The following is a 20,358-nucleotide window of genomic DNA, read 5'->3' on the forward strand; positions in this document are numbered from 1 at the left end:
TTTATTTAGCATGAGCGCTAGGTACTTAACTTTATCTGATCAATTTTTTTGGAACCCCCATTATCGTAGCAACATGGAATTCAATCAAATTGCATAAAATAGGTATGTATAAATATTGACTTTCAGTTATTTCTGATGATAATTTTCATGTAAAATACAATTCATGACCGCTTCGTAGAGCAAATAAAAGCACTGTGAACTGTTGTCGGCCGCGGCTGCTGCCTGAACGGTCCATTTACTTGATGAATGAACTACCATTAGAGCAGGCGGCGGCGGCGACGGCATCGAAAGAGGTGCCGGCTATGAATGAACCCACCCACTAACGCTGCATTCCGCGCGCGCTTTGCTTGCAATGAACAACCGGTGGCAGCAGCGTGTCTTGTTCAACCTGTTCAACAGACAGATGAGCGAGTTGCTTCGACTCAATTTCGTCCCCATATCTCAGTCGCGTAGCAATCGTGGTTTCGATTGGGTCGGGTTTTTGTTTGTGAGGGCGGCCGTCGAAAGCGTCGTTTGTAGAAATTTTCCACGCGAAAAGTCGTAAAGTTGCTCGGTAAAGTGCATAATTTCTACTTGTAGAGGCTGCGCGAAGTGCAGCAAGCTGTTCACGGTGAGAGGTTTGCCGCTGTCAATATTTGCCCAACGGTTTAGCGTTCAATCTAGCTCTAATTCGTGTCTACAAGGTTCAAGATGTGTTTGTCTCAAGTCAACTGGAGATAAATCTGTAAGCCACAATCAAACGTCTCAGGAAGATAAGTTCTTGACACCGATAATAGGCGGTAAAGATAAAGGTAAACGAGGTGTGAAAATAGAAGAAGACACGTTCGGCTGACAATCGTGATAGCTTTCAATCTCAAACACACGCCTACTGTTTTCAACGAGCACCCAACAGTCGATTGAAATCGATAAGTTTTTAATCTTAGCCCCAAACACGTGCCACACGTTGTCCACTTGAAAATTGACTGGGCACTGACTGCTTCCAATAAACCGGTTATTCTTCAATGCAGATTTTATCTGACGCAGAACAGAGGTTCGCAAACTTTTTGAGATCGTGGTGTCCTTACCAGTGCTGGGAATGGTAATAGTAGTAGGCTTGAGTTTTTGCGAAAATCACGTGGCTCTCCTAATACAGTAGTTCAAAATTGTGAAACTCATCAAGTAGCCTATGTTGGGTACATGAATTTTCTAAATCAGGAGTGTCATAGGCCTCTGAACTGTTTTGATTTCGTATGGGATTTTGACATTTACTGGCCTTGTTGTTTACAAATTTCAAGGTAGAGTGAAAGAGGCAGGAAGATTTTTGCGCGGAGCCCAATTGAAGGCTGCAAATACGGGAAATGCAACGGGAAATAGAACATTTTTCTACAGTAGTTTGGGTTGCCCTTAGCAACGGGTGTTTTGCTATTTTCAAGGCATTTTGCCTACAGCAGCGATACGCATGAGTTTCACTGGCTCCGGTGGCTGTGATTCGCTACGCTTGCCTACTGTAGTGTGAATCTCAGAACTTTTCCCAACTCTGGTCCTTACCAATTGTGTGCGAGTGTGTGAACCTACACTTCCGTGAAAAGTTTGGGTTTTCCCCCTAGAAACATACAAAAGTGTTTTGTTCATACCTTTGGGGAGAAACCAATGCAAAATTTCTCTATGTCACAGTGAGCCGAGATTTTGCTGTCACGAACTGTCACTGTGAGCCCGGATCCTAAACAATGGACAATTATGATAAAAGCGCGTAATTAGCCAAAGCATATTTTTACATTTAATCAAAAGTAGCAAAAATCGAGTTAGAATCAATTCATGCTCATTCAAAAGTAACGTCACGAGAACACCGTTTATTCTAATTGAATATAACGTATTGAAATGAGGATCTTTTTACTGTTTTCAATAAAAACTGATAATAGACGCATAGAAAACTGTGGGCCTTTTTCAATGTTTGTCCAGAAAGATCGAAGGTACACAACAAATGAAAACTAGCCATTTTTACCAAGCCTGTTTTGATTGTCGTTGGCAAACTGGAGTTATCTTGCAGTTTGGAAAAAAAAAATTGTCAAATTTCGTGTGTAGTATTAGTGCCTCCCTCCCAGGTTTATACCATTTCTCTGGGATTTCAAATCTAATTGAAATTCTTATTTGAAAGGCAATGAGTTAATTTTATCTTGTAGCATTTTTTATAAAAAAAAATAAAAACATTTTTTTGGATTTTGTTTACTACATTTTGAAATGGCATCAATCGTAATCTAATAATCATTGAAAAGCACTAGCAAAATGTTGACGGAAAAATATCTCAAAACTTTACAAAATCATTAAAATAGATATTTAAGTCATCCTGTAAAAGTATGTGTTTACCACTCAGTTTGATGTACCATGCAAAATGTTGGGGTCTTCAGCCTTTTTACTCAATGAACAAACTCGCTGAAGACTTCAAGATGATTTGAAATTCAGTTTTTCTACTACATTAAGTTTTGTCTTGGTGCATTATTTTGTCAAAATTCAATCCTGATACATGATACTTATGCACAGTTTGGGAAGTGCTGACGCAGACAAACCAACCGGATCGAGTGGCGGCGAGCACGTTTGCGTAATCGTCAAACTCAACGCTCTCGCTCAGCAAAACCCATTTAGGTATCGAGACGTTTGTTTTGTTTGATTCATTCGCGTCGTACAACAAAGTTTTAAATTGGCATTACCGGCACATTAGAATTAGTGGGCTCCGGGTCGGTTAGCAGAATCCTCACAGCCGACTTTCTTCAACCTTTCTATTTATATGTAGAATGTCGTCGTTTGTGCAGAGCTCCGTTCCGGCAGTGAATTGACAATTTACGGTTGCACTTGAGTGCAGGAAGATCATTCTTATTGAAACAATTTAAGTCAATAATTCAGTTAGTTTTCGGCACATTCAGACGGGTCAATGAAATTTGGTAGCCGTTTATGGGAGACGTATGTTATTCTGATTTTCAAGCAAAATTACACGAAAATTATCACATGATCAAATTGTTTACTTTATGAGCAATTCTCGCTGAAACCAGGCCGCCATCGGCACCCATCGTTAGAATTCCAGTTTTATGTCACTGATCGCTAGTTTTCGATAAAACTTAAGGGTGGTCCTTTCTGTTTTCTCAAATTGGTGGACTCCTCGTACGCCAGCTAGCTGAACAGTTTGCGAAAAAGCCCATTTTTTTGATAAATCTTGGGTATTTCGTCACGTGATATGTCTCATATTTCGCTTGGAACACATAGCAAACTGAGTGGCATCGTATAGAGAAAGGATATAACTTTCATTTGAAATCGAAAAAATTTTGGCGGCCATTTTAAATTTGGCCGCCATCTTGAATTTTGATAGAAAAATCGTTTTTTTACCATTAGCGCACCGCTAGTTTTGAATTCTGAGATCACCATCAGAAAGCTGAGGAAAAATTGCGTAAGATAGGCTACAGAAACTAGGTGAGCAATGGTATTTACCCTATCAAATGAACGATTTTCTAAATCATGTTCTACGAATTTGACGCATATGACGAGTGCAATCAATACAAAAACCTTTTTTGTACTACAAAGAAAGTTGTTGAGTGCTAACAAGGTGAAAAATCATTCTACTACTTAAAACCAAGATGGCGTCAAAATCCAAGATGGCCGCCCGATTTTTTAACTTAAAATAATATTCATATTCTTTACTCGACTCGATAAAACACCAAAGATTGAAAACTTGTTTCTTTGTAGTACAAAAAAAAGATTTTTGTATTGATTGCATTCGCCATATGCGTCAAAATCGTAGAACATGATTTAGAAAATCGTTCATTTGATAGGGTAAATACCATTGCTCACCTAGTTTTTGTAGCCTATCTTACGCAATTTTTCCTCAGCTTTCTGATGGTGATCTCAGAATTCAAAACTAGCGGTGCGCTAATGGTGAAAAAACGATTTTTCTATCAAAATTCAAGATGGCGGCCAAATTCAAAATGGCCGCCAAAATTTTTTTCGATTTCAAATGAAAGCTATATCCTTTCTCTATACGATGCCACTCAGTTTGCTATGTGTTCCAAGCGAAATGTGAGACATATCACGTGACGAAATACCCAAGATTTATCAAAAATGGGCTTTTTCGCAAACTGTTCAGCTAGCTGGCGTACGAGGGGTCCACCAATTTGAGAAAACAGAAAGGACCACCCTTAAGTTTTATCGAAAACTAGCGATCAGTGACATAAAATTGGAATTCTCACGATGGGTGCCGATGACGGCCTAGTTTCAGCGAGAATTGCTCTTATGATAAGATTTTCTGAAGTAATTTTCTGATTACTTTTTTAACACTTCTTTTTCTTCTTCTTCTTCTTGACATTACGTCCTCACTGGGACAGAGCCTGCTCCTCAGCGTAGTGTTCTTATGGCAACTTCCACAGTTATCAACTGAGAGCTTTCTTTGCCAAAGTTGCCATTTTCGCATTTGTATATCGTGTGGCAGGTACGATGATACTCTATGCCCAGGGAAGTCAAGGAAATTTACATTACGGAAAGATCTTGGACCGACTGGGATTCGAACCCAGACACTTTCAGCATGGATTTGCTTTGTAGACGCGGACTCTAACCACTCGGTTAAGGAAGGCCCCAAAACTGTTTCTAACACATCGTGCACGAATTCGAAGAAAGGCTCTCTTCGAAGCGTTTTTTTTTCAGGCAATGCAAGGCAGGAGCTCGAATAATTGTATCTATACTTATTTGGAGCTTTTCAATGTAAGATCAATAACTGAACTCTTTCGTGAATGCGAATGGGATAATGGACGATGTGTTTAATGTTTAATCATTGAAGACTTCATGGATCGCTGCCTTGTCGCCTAACACTGGAGCTAAAAATTTATCAAGGATATAACATTCATATTCATGTATTTTACATGAACTCTGTTTCTAGTATCATCAAGTTAATCACAAACTTCACGCTGCAATGCTTGGTTCGTGGCCGCATTTCTCCCTCCTCGGTTCTGCCTTACGCTCGTCAAATCATTATGCACTTGATCCGCCCACCTAGCTCGCTGCATTCCACACCTTTTTCTACCAACCAGATTTGAAGCGAGCACCATCTTTGCAGGGTTGTTGTCCAGCAATCTTGCAACATGCCATGCCTAATGTATCCTTCCATCTTTGGCTTCCTTCCGCATACAGTTGGGCGAGCTCGTTGTTTAGTACTTCGCCTCCACACAACGTTTTCCTGCATACCGTCCAAAGATCGTCCTAAGCACCCGGCGTTTGAAGACTCCAAGTGCTTACAGGTCCTCCTCGAGCATCGTCCACGTTTCATGCCCGTAGAGGATTACCGGTCTTATGAGCGTTTTGTACATGGTACATTTGGTGCGTAAGGGGCCTTCCATAGCTGAGTGGTTAGAGTCCGCGGCTACAAAGCAAAGCCATGCTGAAGGTGTCTGGGTTCGATTCCCGGTCAGTCCAGGATCTTATCGTAATGGAAATTTCCTTGACTTCCCTGGGCATAGAGTATAATCGTATATGCCACACGATATACGAATGCGAAAATGGCAACTTTGGTAAGGGGTCGTCCATAAATGACGTAGCTTTTTAGGGGGGAGGGGGGTCTTCATGAATTTGTGACGAAGTGTGACGAGAGGGAGGGAGGGGTCCTAGCTAGTGGACGTAGCATTTTAATTCATGTCGGTAAAAAGAGAGGGGCTGAAAAAAATGACATACAATTATATTTTATTAAACTTTTTTTTTGACTTCTAAACTTGGGTTATAAAATGATGATTCAGCTACAAACATTCATATGACAAGATTGAAAAAATATCTATGAAATTTTAGATTTTCTTGATAAATGCAATCAAACAGATGTTTTGAAGCTTTAAATGATTATGTGGATATTATATTATATTCATGTCTGAATCAATAAATTTATAAATAAACAAAATAAAAGTTCAATAAATTAATTAAAAATCAATGCTTTAACTACTTGGAGTACATTGTTTTCCTATTTGTTAACAAGACATAGAGCCAGCCGTTTTATTTTTATTCATATTTTCTGTTGGAAAGAAATAAAGCTTCAAGGAAATAAAATATGCTCTTTTAGGAAAATATTACATTAAAACAAGATATTTATTCCGTGAATTTATGCATTTAATGTTGCAGGAGATCTCTCATCGATTTGTTTTGATTTATCAATGCTCTTGATGAAATAGCCAGAGCATTAACGAGGACAACAGATTCGAGTGTTATCGAAATTGCCCTATCATTCAATTTTCCTAATAACTCGGTAATTTGATGAATTTTTATTATTTAACTGTTTTAATTTAGGTTGTGTAAGATTACTTCAGTATGGAAACGATAAAGAAGTTGACTGAAATATTAATAGAGATGAATAATTTGTATAATAATTTCTAAAATTTTCTAAACATTTTAAAAATTTCAAGTGTAATCTTTTATTTATCTAGCAAATGGATTTGAACTTGGATATGACGATGATTCATTTTAAATTAATATATTTTGTTGATCATTTTCATTGAAATCATTTTCATAACAAAGAATAATTAAAAACAATCATCTAATATAACGAAATTTATGTTCAATATATTGCACCGTAACTCGACAGTATCCAGCTATATCAATCTAATCAAACTTTTTTTTCACATTTTCTATAGTAAACTTGTCAACAGAAAAAGTAACATAATTTAGTAGCTTATATGAAACTGGAAACCAAAATGATGTAACTTAAACAGGAAAATGTTTATTCAAAACTGATTTCCAAATTACTTTTGAGCGCTTCTGTTTATCGAACTGTAAGATTAGATTATCATTACATTTCAGATAGTAAAAAATATCAAACATTGTATTGAACTTCTGCATTCCAATTTTTTGTTTCAACCCAGTCACTAAGGAAATCGAGTAGAAAAAAATATAGAGGGGGGGGGGTTCTTGATATGCTACGTATTTTCCAAAGGGGGGTACCAGCGTTTGTGACGAAATGCTACGAGGGGGGAGGGGGTGTAAAAAATCAGTGAAAAAATGCTACGTCATTTATGGACGGCCCCTAATGAAAGCTCTCAGTTAATATCTGTGGGATAGACCGTGCCTTATTTTTTCAAAAATGTGAAATGTTCTAAGTTCGTCATTGTAAAGTTTTCGATTTGTTAAGAAAAAATCAGGTAAAAATTTGAAGTCCGTGAGTGGACGCTAAGTGGTCCCCAAACGGCCCTGAAGGTAGATGACATCGAAAAATCGAGCTCGCTGCTCTAGTGAAGAAAATAAACTTCTGTGCTGACTATCAACGCGTGCAGGAGAATTTGTCACTAATGAATTTTCATACTCATGTTGCGAGAACTAGAGCCACGAGCTCAATTTAGCGATGTAATCTACCTTCAGAGCCGTTAGGGGACCACGAACAGACTTCAAATTTTTACCTGATTTTTTTCTTACCAAAACGAGCACTCTACAATGACGAACTCATAACATTTCACATTTTCGAAAAATAAGGGACGGCCTACTGTGCAAGCTGAGAAGCAGGCTCTGTCCCAGTGAGGACGTAATTCCAAGAAGAATGTCAAACAATACTTATCAATAAAGTTCATAATATTTTCAATGCTCAAAAGTTGTTTTTTGACTGTTTCGAAAAGTATGTTTTGTTGCCATATAAGAGAAATGAAGAAATTTGTAGGGAGACTTCAAGCATATTGAAAAAATCGATTGATTCTAAATTCAATCTTGAAACTTAAACCAAAATACATCATACATGAAGGTTGACGTCCTATTTTGCATGCTTGATGAATCAGGTTTTTAAATGTTTGATAAATCATACTTTAAGTTTCATGTAAACACTGATAAAACTAGTGTTTTATACAACTTTGTCGATCTGTAGCTCGAAAATGTGACGTGCTGGAATATTTCTGAAATCGGCATAAGATTCAGCAATCCCAAATCTACTAGAGACACATAATTTGATGATCTAGTCAACTAGCTTCTGATTCTAAAACCGTCGGAATATCCGAATGGAGATAGGGTAGGAGTACCAACGGCCGCACAGCTAAGAACAAATATTCGTATGAAATCGAAAAATAAAGCCAGAGCATCTGGAACTTTTTATCTTGGTTTTTAAATATGGAAACTATGAAAAACACAACTATGTATTTAATATCGCTTGTGTCACAATAGGAACACTTATAGCTATAGTAATAGGGTGGTTCAAAATTTAAAAATGTTTGAAAATCCAATCTCCCATATGCTCCTTACCATCCTTACCATAAAAATAGTGTTCTGTGAAATTTTCATCTTTCTTGGTAGTGATTAAGATGTGGCCCAAAGACAATGTAGGTTTATATGGAAATTACTAAGGAGAAATTCTGAGATATGTCCCAAGCACGCTAGTACTGTAATGTAAGTACAAACTTATTATGTCATCTCCAGAGCAAATAGACAACTTGGTTTTGTGTTGAAGGTGTCTGATGGGTTCAAGGACCCGCTCTGCCTAAAGTCGTTGTACTGTGCTCTAGTACGTCCTATTTTGGAATTTGCTGCAGTTGTGTGGTGTCCTTTTCACACTAGCTGGATCACGCGAATCGAATCTGTCCAAAGGAAATTTGTACGCCGAGCTCTCAGAAACCTACCATGGCGCGATCCAAGAAACTTGCCACCGTACCACGACCGTTGCCGCCTAATTGGAATCGAGACCTTGGAGAACAGGCGACATGTTGCTCAAACCTCATTTGTTTCCAAACTGTTGAAAGGTGAAATCGACTCTCCTTCCCTATTGGCTGATGTAAATGTATATGCACCAGTACGAACATTGCGTAGGCGTCACTTCATTAGTCTAGGAAGTCGGAGTACTCTTTATGGACAGCATGATCCTGTAAGATTCATGACTGCTAAGTTCAACGAAGTCTTCCATCTGTTTGATTTCAACGTTTCGATTACAACACTTCGGAATCGTTTCGTGCAGTACTTTGGTAGAAACTGACTGTTCATGTTTGTGTTATTTATAATTAGTTCATGTTATTTTATTCATAAGGACTACATTATGTCAGATGGATTATTTGAAATACAATCCCATAGTAAAAACTCATTCTTCAACGCTCAATGAAGGATGATGCTACATTTGTTTCTTCAGCATTCTATTGTTATTCTTTTTCTGTTTTTATGTACAAGTTGTTAAACATACATATTCATTTAACATATTTGAGTTGAAGATATTAGTGTATGGCTGGTAGCATGTTTTTATCTAGAAACTTGGCCTTTATTTTTCAAGGAAGGTCTCTAAGGTCTCTAGTTCAATCAAAATGTGTATCTAAAGTCTCTTTTAGTCTTATTTGCATTGCAGTGAATTCTGATGCAATTCTACAGATTCCAAAGAAAAAATCAATGACTTGAACGCGGCTATTCAATGGGTTCTTCAAGTCTTTCATCTAACATGTCTCGAGGGAAAACATCGAGAAATCTTCTAGTGATTTGTCTGGAACACTTTAAGGGACTTAAACAGGGATCCCTCTAGAAATCCTCATAGAGATTTCTCTTCCAATTCTCCCATAAATTCCTCTAGCGATTTTTTAGAAGATGATTTGATGATTTTCTCCAGTTCCCCTAAATATTTTTCCACTAATCCTTCAACCGAATTCTCCAGTTGTATTCTAGGAGATCTTACAAATATGTTTTGAAGATGTTCTTAACGTAAATCCTGGAGGACATACTAAGGAAATCGATGGAGAAATCACCATAAACTCCTTGGGGACTTCAAACTTCCTTAAAATATCTAAACGAATCTTTAAAGAAATTGAATCTCTACGGTAATTGTTATGGTTATACTTGTAAAACTACAGGTTATATTTTTGAGATACAGAAACAAAATACTTGGAGGATTTCCTTATGAAAATTCTCCTCGAAAAATAATCACTTAATGAACTTCTTCGAAATAAGCTTATCTTCGGAATAAGCTCTGAATGTTTTGGAAAATACCTGAGTTCTGACGAAATTCCTACAAAAAAGAATCAAAAAATACAAACAAATATACTGTCGGAAAGACATGATGAATTACAAAAAAGATCTTCTGGTTCTTATTACATTACGTTTTTGTTTCCTGTTTGGTCTATTTTCGGCCTCTTTCTGTTTCCTGTCTGATCTCTTTCTCCAAGCTAAATGTATCAAAAGTTCCTATATTCAAGACACTTAAACATTACTAGCCTTGCAGTGTGATCGTTAGTCATTTTAAAATTTAATATTAAATAATTAATAAGCGGATTCTTCACCACCTCTTAGGCCTTAAACCTAGTTTAACCATATGGGTAAACCTGGTTGATAGCTTAAGCGAAGGTGAAGAAATCTGTCCTAAATTATATTACATAATCTGCTGATCTATAAACTGCATTCGATTCTAGTCTTAAACTTTGTTGAGAAAGTTTTCTCAACAGTTGGAAAAGTCACGTTAAACATCGTTAGGAATTTAAGCAAAAGGATTACACTCTGTTTACTCTCTACTAGCAGCATCATTTTTTCACAAGTCCTAAAAAACTCTTCCACTTTTAGAATCTGTGTCGAATTTGATCATTGGTCATCTGCAGCCGGAGATATTTCAAAATTCACGATTTGCACTTTTGCAAATCTCGAACTTTTTGACAAACTTTGAAGCTCGTCGTGAAGTTTTTCGTCGAGAACGCTTGATTGAATCAAGAATCAGGGTCAATCTTTTTTGGATTATAACATTATCCCAAATGACACTAACCCGAATGCCACGAGCCCCTTTACCTCTAGCCCAAAAATGAAGAACTCGAATGTTACTATTGTTTCATCGATATACGAGAGAACAATATATGTTTTAACTCGTACTAATAGGCCTGAGTGAAAGTAAAAAAAACTTAAACCCTCATCGCTCGGCGAATACTCAACGGATTCATTTTTTTTTTGTCAGTATACTCGTACACATATCTAGTTTATTGAAGCTAGCAGTTGAGTAGTTCCAGTAGGTCACTGGGTCAGGTCGCGTAAAAAAGGGTTGTATTTTGGGACATGCTAAGTTATTTTTATTTATTTGCAATGACAATCATATTAATCTGCATAAATTATTAAGATCTGATATTCAACCTTATATATGAAGAGGACCGTTAAGAAATTACCGGATATGACCACGTAATTTCCTGAAGAACCGGCTACAGTTTTGATGGATACTAAACGGTTTCAATTCTTGAATATAGAGATCAAATAAAATAGTTCACAAAAAAAGCGTTACCACAAGCTTCGCACAGATGTTTAGATAGTATATAGTAAATTGCGCTGAAAGCAGTTGAGTAATGAATATTACGTAACGCTTTTTCATTACGCAACTATTTTGAGTTATGTAATGAATCATTACACAAATATTTTTAGTAGTTGAAAAATAATGGTGAATGCATCCTGATATGATTTTTGATACCCTCAAGTGGTCTTCTACGAAATTGCAAAAAAAAAAATATTGCACGCAACTTGTTGCAGAACTCGGTTTTTACAACACTCGTCGTAACTATCCAACTCGACAAGCCTCGTTAGATAATTGTACTACTGGTGCTGTACAAATCATCTTTTTTGCAGTTTGTTTTGTAAACTACTATTTCGGATCTACTAGATTAGGAATCATCAACCATAATCAAAAATTAAAAACCCGTTGTTTTGTTCCAATTTTGGAAAATGCTATCTGGTATAATGAAAATTATTTCACTGCATTCCATTTAGCAAGTGCAATGATAAATTTCCATGATTATTGCTTCGGTATTGAGCGAAACAACTACAGTGGCCCAATTTCATATTCGTACAGGATACTGTTTCCACATCAAGTTAGTAAAAAACCATTAAATGAAGTATTGAGCTACAAATACTTTATCCACATTGAAGGTAACAGGTGTTATCTATTGTTTGCCAATCACAAAATGTTTCCATTCACATTCATCTTCGGATTAATAGAAAAGTATTGAATTGATGTCTAAAATTCACCCAATTCCATATTCATACACCTACCAAAATTCATACGCACAACGTTCAAAACTAAATTAAGAAGCTCTATTTGGTTGCTGAAATGCTTTATTATGATGTTCAGATGTAGTGAAATACATTTGGACAATTTATTAGTGGACATATATGAAATTTAGGTAAAGTTATGAGAAATGCCAGTTTTCCAATGATTTTTGCTATTAAATCCTATAATTCGAACAATAACGTTTATTTTTGTCATTTGATCCAATCTATAGATTATACTCGTAAGCTCTGATAGAAATTTAGTTGAAATATATATAGTTTACAGAAATCATAAACAGTTTTTATCTCTTTTGAGTTCAGAAAACTGTAATGCCATAAGTTCAAAACTCTTATAAAATGATATGTTTAATCAATGTATATCAAATTTTCATTCTAAACAAAAGGTAAATGTTAATTTTGAATTTGTCTTTAAAAATAATTTGAACTACGAACTTCGTTTTACAATAAAGTACCCTAAACTACGCTGTACATACCTCCACATAATTGATGTCATCGTAATATCGTAATATTCTTTGAAATAATATTCAAAATAGCACCCAATTTATTGATTTTATAAGAAAAATACAAAATAACTTGAATGAGCAGAGAGCATTGATATACTATTTAATAGAATATATCCTGTTGTTTTCATCATTTTAAAAAACGTTTGTGTTGCGGTTATGGCAATAATATTTATTCTTTAAATCTCTATAATCATGTTTGGTAGTAAAATGTAAATTAAAAATGATAATTACGCAATGTTTTGATAGGAACATTAACTATGGATTATGTATATACATTTAGGAGCCAAACATAAAGAAATTGACTAAAATTTTTGGTTTTGGATTTGTTATAAATGTTATACTACCTAAGATTCAAAAGTATAAGTTGTCGATATCCACTCCTAGCTACTCTAAAACTGATTATAATTTTTTGAAACTTGTGCAATATTCGCAGTTATCATTCTTAAGGAAGTGATGTTGAAAAAAATGCAATTTATTGTTCGACTTACCGAATATTTTAGCAAAAAACATTGGAAAACTGGTATTTTTCTTAAATTTATTTTAGTTTCAAATATGTCCGCTTTTAAATTTTCCAAATGTATTCTACTGCATCTGAACAACACAACGAAGAGCTTAGGTAATCATCTAGTCCATTAAAAATTAGTTTTGAATGCTGTATATTTCTTTTTTGTTAGGTGTACGAATATGGAATTGGGTCAATTATAGACACAATCTCAATACTTTTCCATTATTCCAAAGATTTAACCCTTTAACGCCCAGTGATCTATTTTGAGATCAGATGCCTCGAACGCCCAGTGATCTATTTTGAGATCAGTAACATTTTTGAATACAGTAAATTTTTTAGACAAAATGGATGGTTGGTATCTTTGGCAAAGTTGTGAAAGACCTTAAGGGCAGTCCAATGACAAGTTTTCTAATTCAGATTTTTTCTACTAGGTTGCGCTGTCAGCATAAAACATATCTGTTTTGTTAAGAGCTCTTATCGGCATCACCGCGCTCGTCGTATACTGTAAGAAGCGTGGTTTGCAAATTAGAGATTCCTGAACAATTATAGAATGGATCCTGTGCCGGAAGTCAGTGTGGATTCCTGGAATTTCAGAGTGAATTCTGAGATTTAAGAATATGTTTTGGGATGCCAATGAGGATCGAGGATTTCCAGTGCAGAATCCCGTGAGGATTCTGGGAATCCCGTGAGGATTCTGGGAATTCACTGAGGATCCTGGAATATTCAGTGCGATATGGGGATACCAGTGGAGTGTTTGAGTTTCCAGTGTGGATCCTTCAATTCCAGTGTGGATCCTGGATTCAAGCATAGATCATGGATTTTCAGTGCCGATTTTGAGATTCTAGTGTAGATGCTTGTATTCCAGTAAGGATTCTGGCATTCCAGTGGGAATTGTTAGATGGCAACCCAATGATATATTGTGGGAATCCTGTTGGAGTTATGCTGAAAGACAGTGCTAATGTTTTAAAAATTCTACGGAAATAGTGAGCAAAAAGTTTTAAAATACATTGGGAATCTTACGCGAATGCTGGGATTCTTGTGAAGGTCCTGTGGAAATCTTATCTTATAGTTATATCGCAAACTGTTAGTATACCTGAGAGAATCTCGTAGAAATAGTTGGGGAATTTGGATTGGTCTTATTAGAAAGACTCATGTGAGAATTCTATGTGAATTTTGTGTGAAACCTGTAAGAATTCTTTGGCAATTGTGTAGAAATACTGCGGGAATTGTGAACCTTATGGGAATTCCGTGTGTATTTTTTTTCATGAGCATCCTGGAAAAATTCCAATTAGGATTCTGTGATATTCTTTGAGAATACTGAGGGAATCCTTTGAGAAACCTTCAAGAACCTTGTAGAAACAATATGTCAATATCTTGGAATACTACTAAATCCTTAGTGGTTTTTATTACGACAAAAATTATCATATTCGTGGAAAGTTTTATAAGTATGTACCCCGTAACCATTTGATACTAACGAGGCTGGCGTGAAATAAAGGTGGAGAATGCGAATACTGCGGTTATATGTGGATGAATGTATGTATGTTTGTATGTGCAAAACGAGTATGTGTTGTGCATGAATGTGTATGTTCTTGTGTGTGCTTTGTACACATGTCACATTCAGCATCATTTTGTGGTGTAGTTTTCAACTAAATCTATTTTTGTTATTTGTATTTATGGTAACATGTTATTACCGTTTACATTATGTTTGTCATAATATCTTGTCACTTTTGAATGCACCATACCACCTTCAAACATTTGCGAAAATAATCAAAGATTTTTTTTTTATATTTTGCGTACATAAGACCCACTGTGTACTGTAACAAAATGTGACCGTAGATTTCCATTTAAATGACGGTTTTAGCATTCTCTTATCATATTGCGATACTCCAGAAAGTATCAAGTGATTACTACAAATGTGAAATAATTCGGGCGTTTATGGGTTAAGCAAATGAACACAGTTTGTCATTGTCAAACAATAGATGACACCTATAACCTTCATTATTGATAAAGTATATCGAAGTCCATGCACCATTTAAAAGATTTATACCAACTTGATATGAAAACAGTGCCCCGTACGAAAATGAGATTGAGTCACTGTAGTTTTGAACATTTGCAAAACGATTATGGTTATTTTCCTCCTAATGTTCAAGAATCCGTCATTGTAATCATCGTCAGAAGTAGTTTTTTTTGTTCACAACTAAAAAATATTCGATGAAAATGTGTTCACTTAGTTAAGTTTCGGTTGTGGAATAGAATACAATGAACAGGGGGCAAAATTTAGAAGGGGTTGAAGATCTAATCTCCTATATCTTCCTTACTATCCTTACCATCAGTGTTGTGAAAAACTCAATTTCTCATAACTCACGCTTAAGATTTTTAAAAAGACACCGACACGTTAGTGCTTCCAGTGGACGATTTGTCCTTTGAAGAAAGCATCACACTAGACAACGGACTAGCATGCAACGCCCAGTGGCACAGTCCAAATACATTCCTGACGAAAAGTTTTCCGGACTGAAGCGGGAATCGAACCCACACTCCTTGACGCGATGCGGCTAAATGCTTGGTAACACTAACCGCACGGCCACGAAGCCCACATGAGTTGCATGAGTTGTGAATCACGCAACTCAGCAGTCAAAACATCATGGATGAGTTGGCTCACCTGTTTGACTCATTGTCTCGTATTTCCACAATTTAAGGCTCCCCCAAATCTACGCGACTTTTTACGGCGACAGCGACAAAAAATCGTCGCGATTTCGTTGTTGTGTCGCTGCAAGCACTATTCTATGGAACCATCTTGACTGACACGACGCGAATCGCTGCAAAATCGCGTCGCTAAGGCTTAGACGCGCTCATCAAACAGTGCATGCAGCGAAAAATAAGCGAAATCGTGGCGATTGTTTGTCGCTGTCGCCGTAAAAAGTCGCTCAGATCTGGGGGAGCCTTTACTCACACACGGCAATAATTTCTTGTTAGTCTGGTAAAATTATAGTAATCCTTTCTAACGTAAACAACAACATTCGGGTTTTGCGACTGAATCACTTTTTACGGTTTGAGTTGATTGAGAGATTTTACCTCAAATTCTCAAGCGTGAGATTTGCGAAGCAGATCTCTAATGTTTTTGCTCTCACGGGAGAGTGTATTGATTGAGATTTGAGTGTGAGTCTATCAACACTGCATGTCATAAAAGAAGTGTTCTGTAAAATTTTCAGCTTTCTAGGTGGTGATGATTTAAAACCGAGACGTGGAATCCTGCACATAGCTCTCAAAAGAAATTTCCAGAGATAACTTCATAGAGTTCTTCAAAGCGGTCTTCCACTACAATGCCCTTCGAACTCATGTATCTTTACATCTTAAATTCATGTGTCATGTACTGCTTTCAAAAAGGTTATACTGTTAGATCTAAAGATGCATATTTTCTGAAATTCTCGCATGATTTAAAACTATTGTTGTATTCAATGCACAAACTTTATCATTTCTTTGGACCTGACTGAGCATCATCTTCTTCTTCTTCTTCGTCTTCTTCCAATTCCAATTCTGTTCCTATAGATTTTGAATTATGAATCAATCTTAAATTCTAACGCCCCAGATGTAACTCTTACGGATATACACCAAATGGAAGAGCAAAGTTTAAAGCTTTTATTTGATAAGTGTTGAGGAAATTGAGAAAAAATATTTGTGAACTGTTTAATCTATTGAGCGTAGATTACGCCAATGATGAACAAAAACTGATGACATTTCCCTTTGTGTACTCATAACTAATGTGATAATTCTTTGACAGCATTAAGAATGACCGCCACTTCCGAACCACAACAGGCCATCGACAGATTGGCAGCGATTCAAAAGAGCCAAGTCAACGCGGGGCAAGTGAATCAAGCGTTCGAACTAAACGACGTCGAAGGCGCCAAAAATGGTTCACCATCGGAGGGTGGCAAAACACAAAATGGCATTCCCTCAGACAGTGGAGGAGGAGGAGGAGGTGGTGGACATGGCATCGATTCCGACCACCCGACAAACTATTTGGAAACCATCATGCACATCTTCAAAGGCAACGTCGGCCCGGGTTTGTACGCCATGGGCCAAGCGTTCTACAACGGCGGCATACTCGTGTCCCCCATATTGACCGTCCTGCTCGGGGTCACGTGTATTCACAGTCAGCATCTGTTGGTAGGTGAACAAAGTAAGGTTGAGAAGCAGACAAACAGACGTAACTATTAACAACTGAAAACATTTGTTAAATATATAAACTAAGAGTGATAACAAAGACAAATAAGGTACTCTCTGGAAGTTTCTTGATGAGGATGTAAAAAAATTCCATCATCGCCAGGGGCTTTCATATTTTTTTTATTTTGTTTAATAGCGGGTTCTCACTTCTTCCAAATCAGTCCCTCAGGAATTTTCAAAAACATTCGCTTGATTGAGAATGCTTTCGAAAGCTTGAGTAACTTAAAATCATGCGCGCATTCAAACTGCATGATATGTTTATGAGTTTTTTCGCAATCAGTTAAAATTGTTACGTCTGCTTGTCTGTGGCTATGGTATTCCCGGCATTCCATTCATGCAAGACCGGAATCGTTCACATCATTAGATCGAAATCGATCACCAGTTAAACAGCAACATTGTTCTTCTATTTCAGTTGATCGCGTCGAAGAAAATCAAATCGAAATTACCCGCATCGAACAAGTATCCAGATTTTGCGGAAACGGTTGAGCTCTGCTTCGAGTATGGGCCGGTACGATTTCAACGGTGGAGCCGCGCGATGCGATTGGCCGTGAACATTTTCATCTGCGTCACCCAGCTAGGGTTTTGTACTGTGTACTTCGGATTCATAAGTAACAACTTGAAACAAGTGGGACTTCCAAAGCGATGAAATTTACCCTTAGAACTAATTGATCTAGATCATTTCAGATCTACGACTTCTACGGGATTCACCTGGACATTCGGTTGCACATGCTCATCATTCTGGTGCCGATCCTACTTCCCTCTCTAATCCGAAACTTCAAATACTTGGCCTGGTGTATGACTCTGGCCAACGCGTGCATGATCCTCGGTATTTGCATAACAGCCTATTACGCCGTGCAGGATCTCCCCGCGATCAGTGAACGCAACTACTTCTCTAGTTGGCATCAGCTACCGCTCTACTTCGGAACGGCCATTTTCGCCTTCGAAGGCATCGCTCTAGTCCTGCCGCTTCAGAATGCCATGAAAACCCCGGAAGACTTTGGACGGCCGCTCGGAGTGCTCAACGTAGGAATGGCCATTGTCACATTCATTTTCACCGGGTTGGGCTTTGTGGGGTATCTCAAATGGGGTGATGACGTCAAAAGCAGTCTGACACTGAACATCCCGCACGATGAAATCCTGGCACAGAGTGTAAAAGTTATGGTCTCATTCGGGATCCTGCTTGGGTACGCTCTACAGTTCTTCATCGCCATCCAGATCATGCTGCCCTCGGTGGTGAAAAAAATCAACTTCGGTAAAAATCATCCAGTGTTGGTTGATTTGGCTTTCAGGACGTTTATGGTTTTGGTAACCTGTGAGTGTCCGTTATGTTACTACTGGCAACACTGTTCATCAACTTCCCTCTTCTCGTTCCAGTTGCCATCGCAGAAAGTATTCTCAACGTTGGAGCGTTAATCTCACTGATCGGGGCATTATGCTCGACATCATTGGCCTTGGTGTTTCCACCGATACTGGAGCTGATTTTGGGGCTTGCCGAAAAGGAGTGTCCTGTGGAAGCGCCGGGAGCAGGACCGAGCAGCAGTATAAGCGTTTTTGTGTGGACTAAGAATATTTTAATATTGTTGCTAGCGTCGTTCATTTTCGTTACCGGAACCATCGAAAGTTTGGGTGCGATAAGACACCTTCAGTAGGTTTGTGATACATATATACTTTTTTAAGAATGTTCAAATGTGTTCTTTCGGGAAAGAAACTCCTACAGGGACACCTTTCAATCTCAAAACTTTATGTTTCTTTTTATATTTATTCATTATCTAAGAGGACACCCACCTTTCTTTTTTCTTTAAAAATTAGCAAAATTGTTCAATTTGTTTGCTAAGTAGCGAATCCATGCGGTTTGAAGAATCCTGAATTGGATTGGAAAAAGTTTGTAAGTTCTCTTGGTTGGGATTACAAGATTTTTTAGGATAAAAACCATCAGTAATTCTTCAAGGAAAAAAACTCTAATTGATTCAGGCATCATTCTAATAGCTTTTTGAAATAATCCGGTAAGGAAACTGGTGAAAATTCTCTGGGAGTGGATCATTGAAGGTAGATTTTGTCAGTGCTCACCGCATCAAAACAAAGGCGCCACTGTATATGGGATTTAACGTTGTGACAGCATCGCTGTTCTGTCAAACACACAAGGCTACGGTGGCGCTATCTATGCTTTCCATAGCGGCCGTTTTGGTTATTTTAATGATCCATTTGCTTGAGAATTTCTGGAGAGATTTCTCCTGGTTTTTTTAGTTTTTCTTCAGAGTCTACATTTTTCCAGAAACTTATTGATGTATTCTATCGAATGAATTGCTCTTTAAACACAGGGCTTTAATTAATTTGTTTTGTACTTAATTTTGTTGCAAAGATTCCTCCGTAAACTACTCCAATGTTTTCCCAAGTATTTTTCTGAATTTGTGTTAAAGAGCTCAACTAATGGACATGTAATATCCGAGATTTATGTAAAGAAATTCGAATATTTCCTTCTGGAATTACACTTGGAAATCCTCTATGGACTGTTTCATGAATTCTGTTATTAGATTTTGAAGAAAGAAGAAACCTTCTTCCAAATTGTATTGAACATATTTCTTGAAATATCCTTAGACATCACTCCTTGTTATTTTTCTGCGACGCAGATATCAATATCTTTCCTGTGAAATTTATCTCTAATATTTCCTCCGAAAAAAAAAATCCTGGCATACATTCTAGGATTATTTCAAAACTAACACAAACAACTACTTCAAGAATCTAAGGATTTCTTTCAGATCACAAAAATCCAAGATTCATATAAATGCCTCCACGTATTTCTTCAGAAACTCTACCAAAATGGTAAAATTATTTCAAAATAGTCATTCCTAACAGCATAATTTGAAGAATTCCTCCAAAATATGTCTACATGAATGATTCCAAGAAATCTTGGATAACACAGTGAAACACGTTTTGTCTCACGCATAAAAATACCGCTATTCACTCAATTTAGGATTGCTGAATCTACATATTACCGTTTTCATAAATATCATAGCACGTCTAGTTTATGAGATAATGCCTGTTGGAAATGCAAAATTTTACGATTTCAGCCAACTTGCATGCAAGTTCACCAGCTTGCATGACAATTTAAGTTAATAAATTTCCACAGAATTCAAACTTCATGAGTTAAACACCTTA

At 37.1% G+C, this 20,358-nt stretch overlaps 1 protein-coding gene across 3 annotated transcripts; it reads left to right on the forward strand.

Moving 5' to 3' along the window:
* The first annotated feature begins 398 nt into the window (after positions 1 to 398).
* Positions 399 to 18,883, forward strand: LOC110676249 (proton-coupled amino acid transporter 1-like). 3 transcript variants are annotated; one of them, XM_021843400.1, is made up of 6 exons: positions 399 to 528; positions 566 to 610; positions 16,760 to 17,145; positions 17,615 to 17,827; positions 17,887 to 18,514; positions 18,577 to 18,883. In XM_021843400.1, the coding sequence occupies exons 3-6, from the start codon at positions 16,768 to 16,770 to the stop codon at positions 18,849 to 18,851; spliced, it is 1,494 nt and encodes a 497-aa protein (XP_021699092.1). In that variant the 5' UTR covers positions 399 to 528; positions 566 to 610; positions 16,760 to 16,767; the 3' UTR covers positions 18,852 to 18,883. The 3 variants fall into 3 exon arrangements, with proteins under 3 accessions (XP_021699092.1, XP_021699084.1, XP_021699087.1); XM_021843392.1 differs by having other exon boundaries at positions 399 to 791; XM_021843395.1 differs by having other exon boundaries at positions 399 to 610.
* Positions 18,884 to 20,358: the final 1,475 nt, after the last annotated feature.

This window comes from Aedes aegypti, chromosome 1, assembly GCF_002204515.2.
Source record: "Aedes aegypti strain LVP_AGWG chromosome 1, AaegL5.0 Primary Assembly, whole genome shotgun sequence".
Lineage (NCBI taxonomy): Eukaryota > Metazoa > Arthropoda > Insecta > Diptera > Culicidae > Aedes > Aedes aegypti.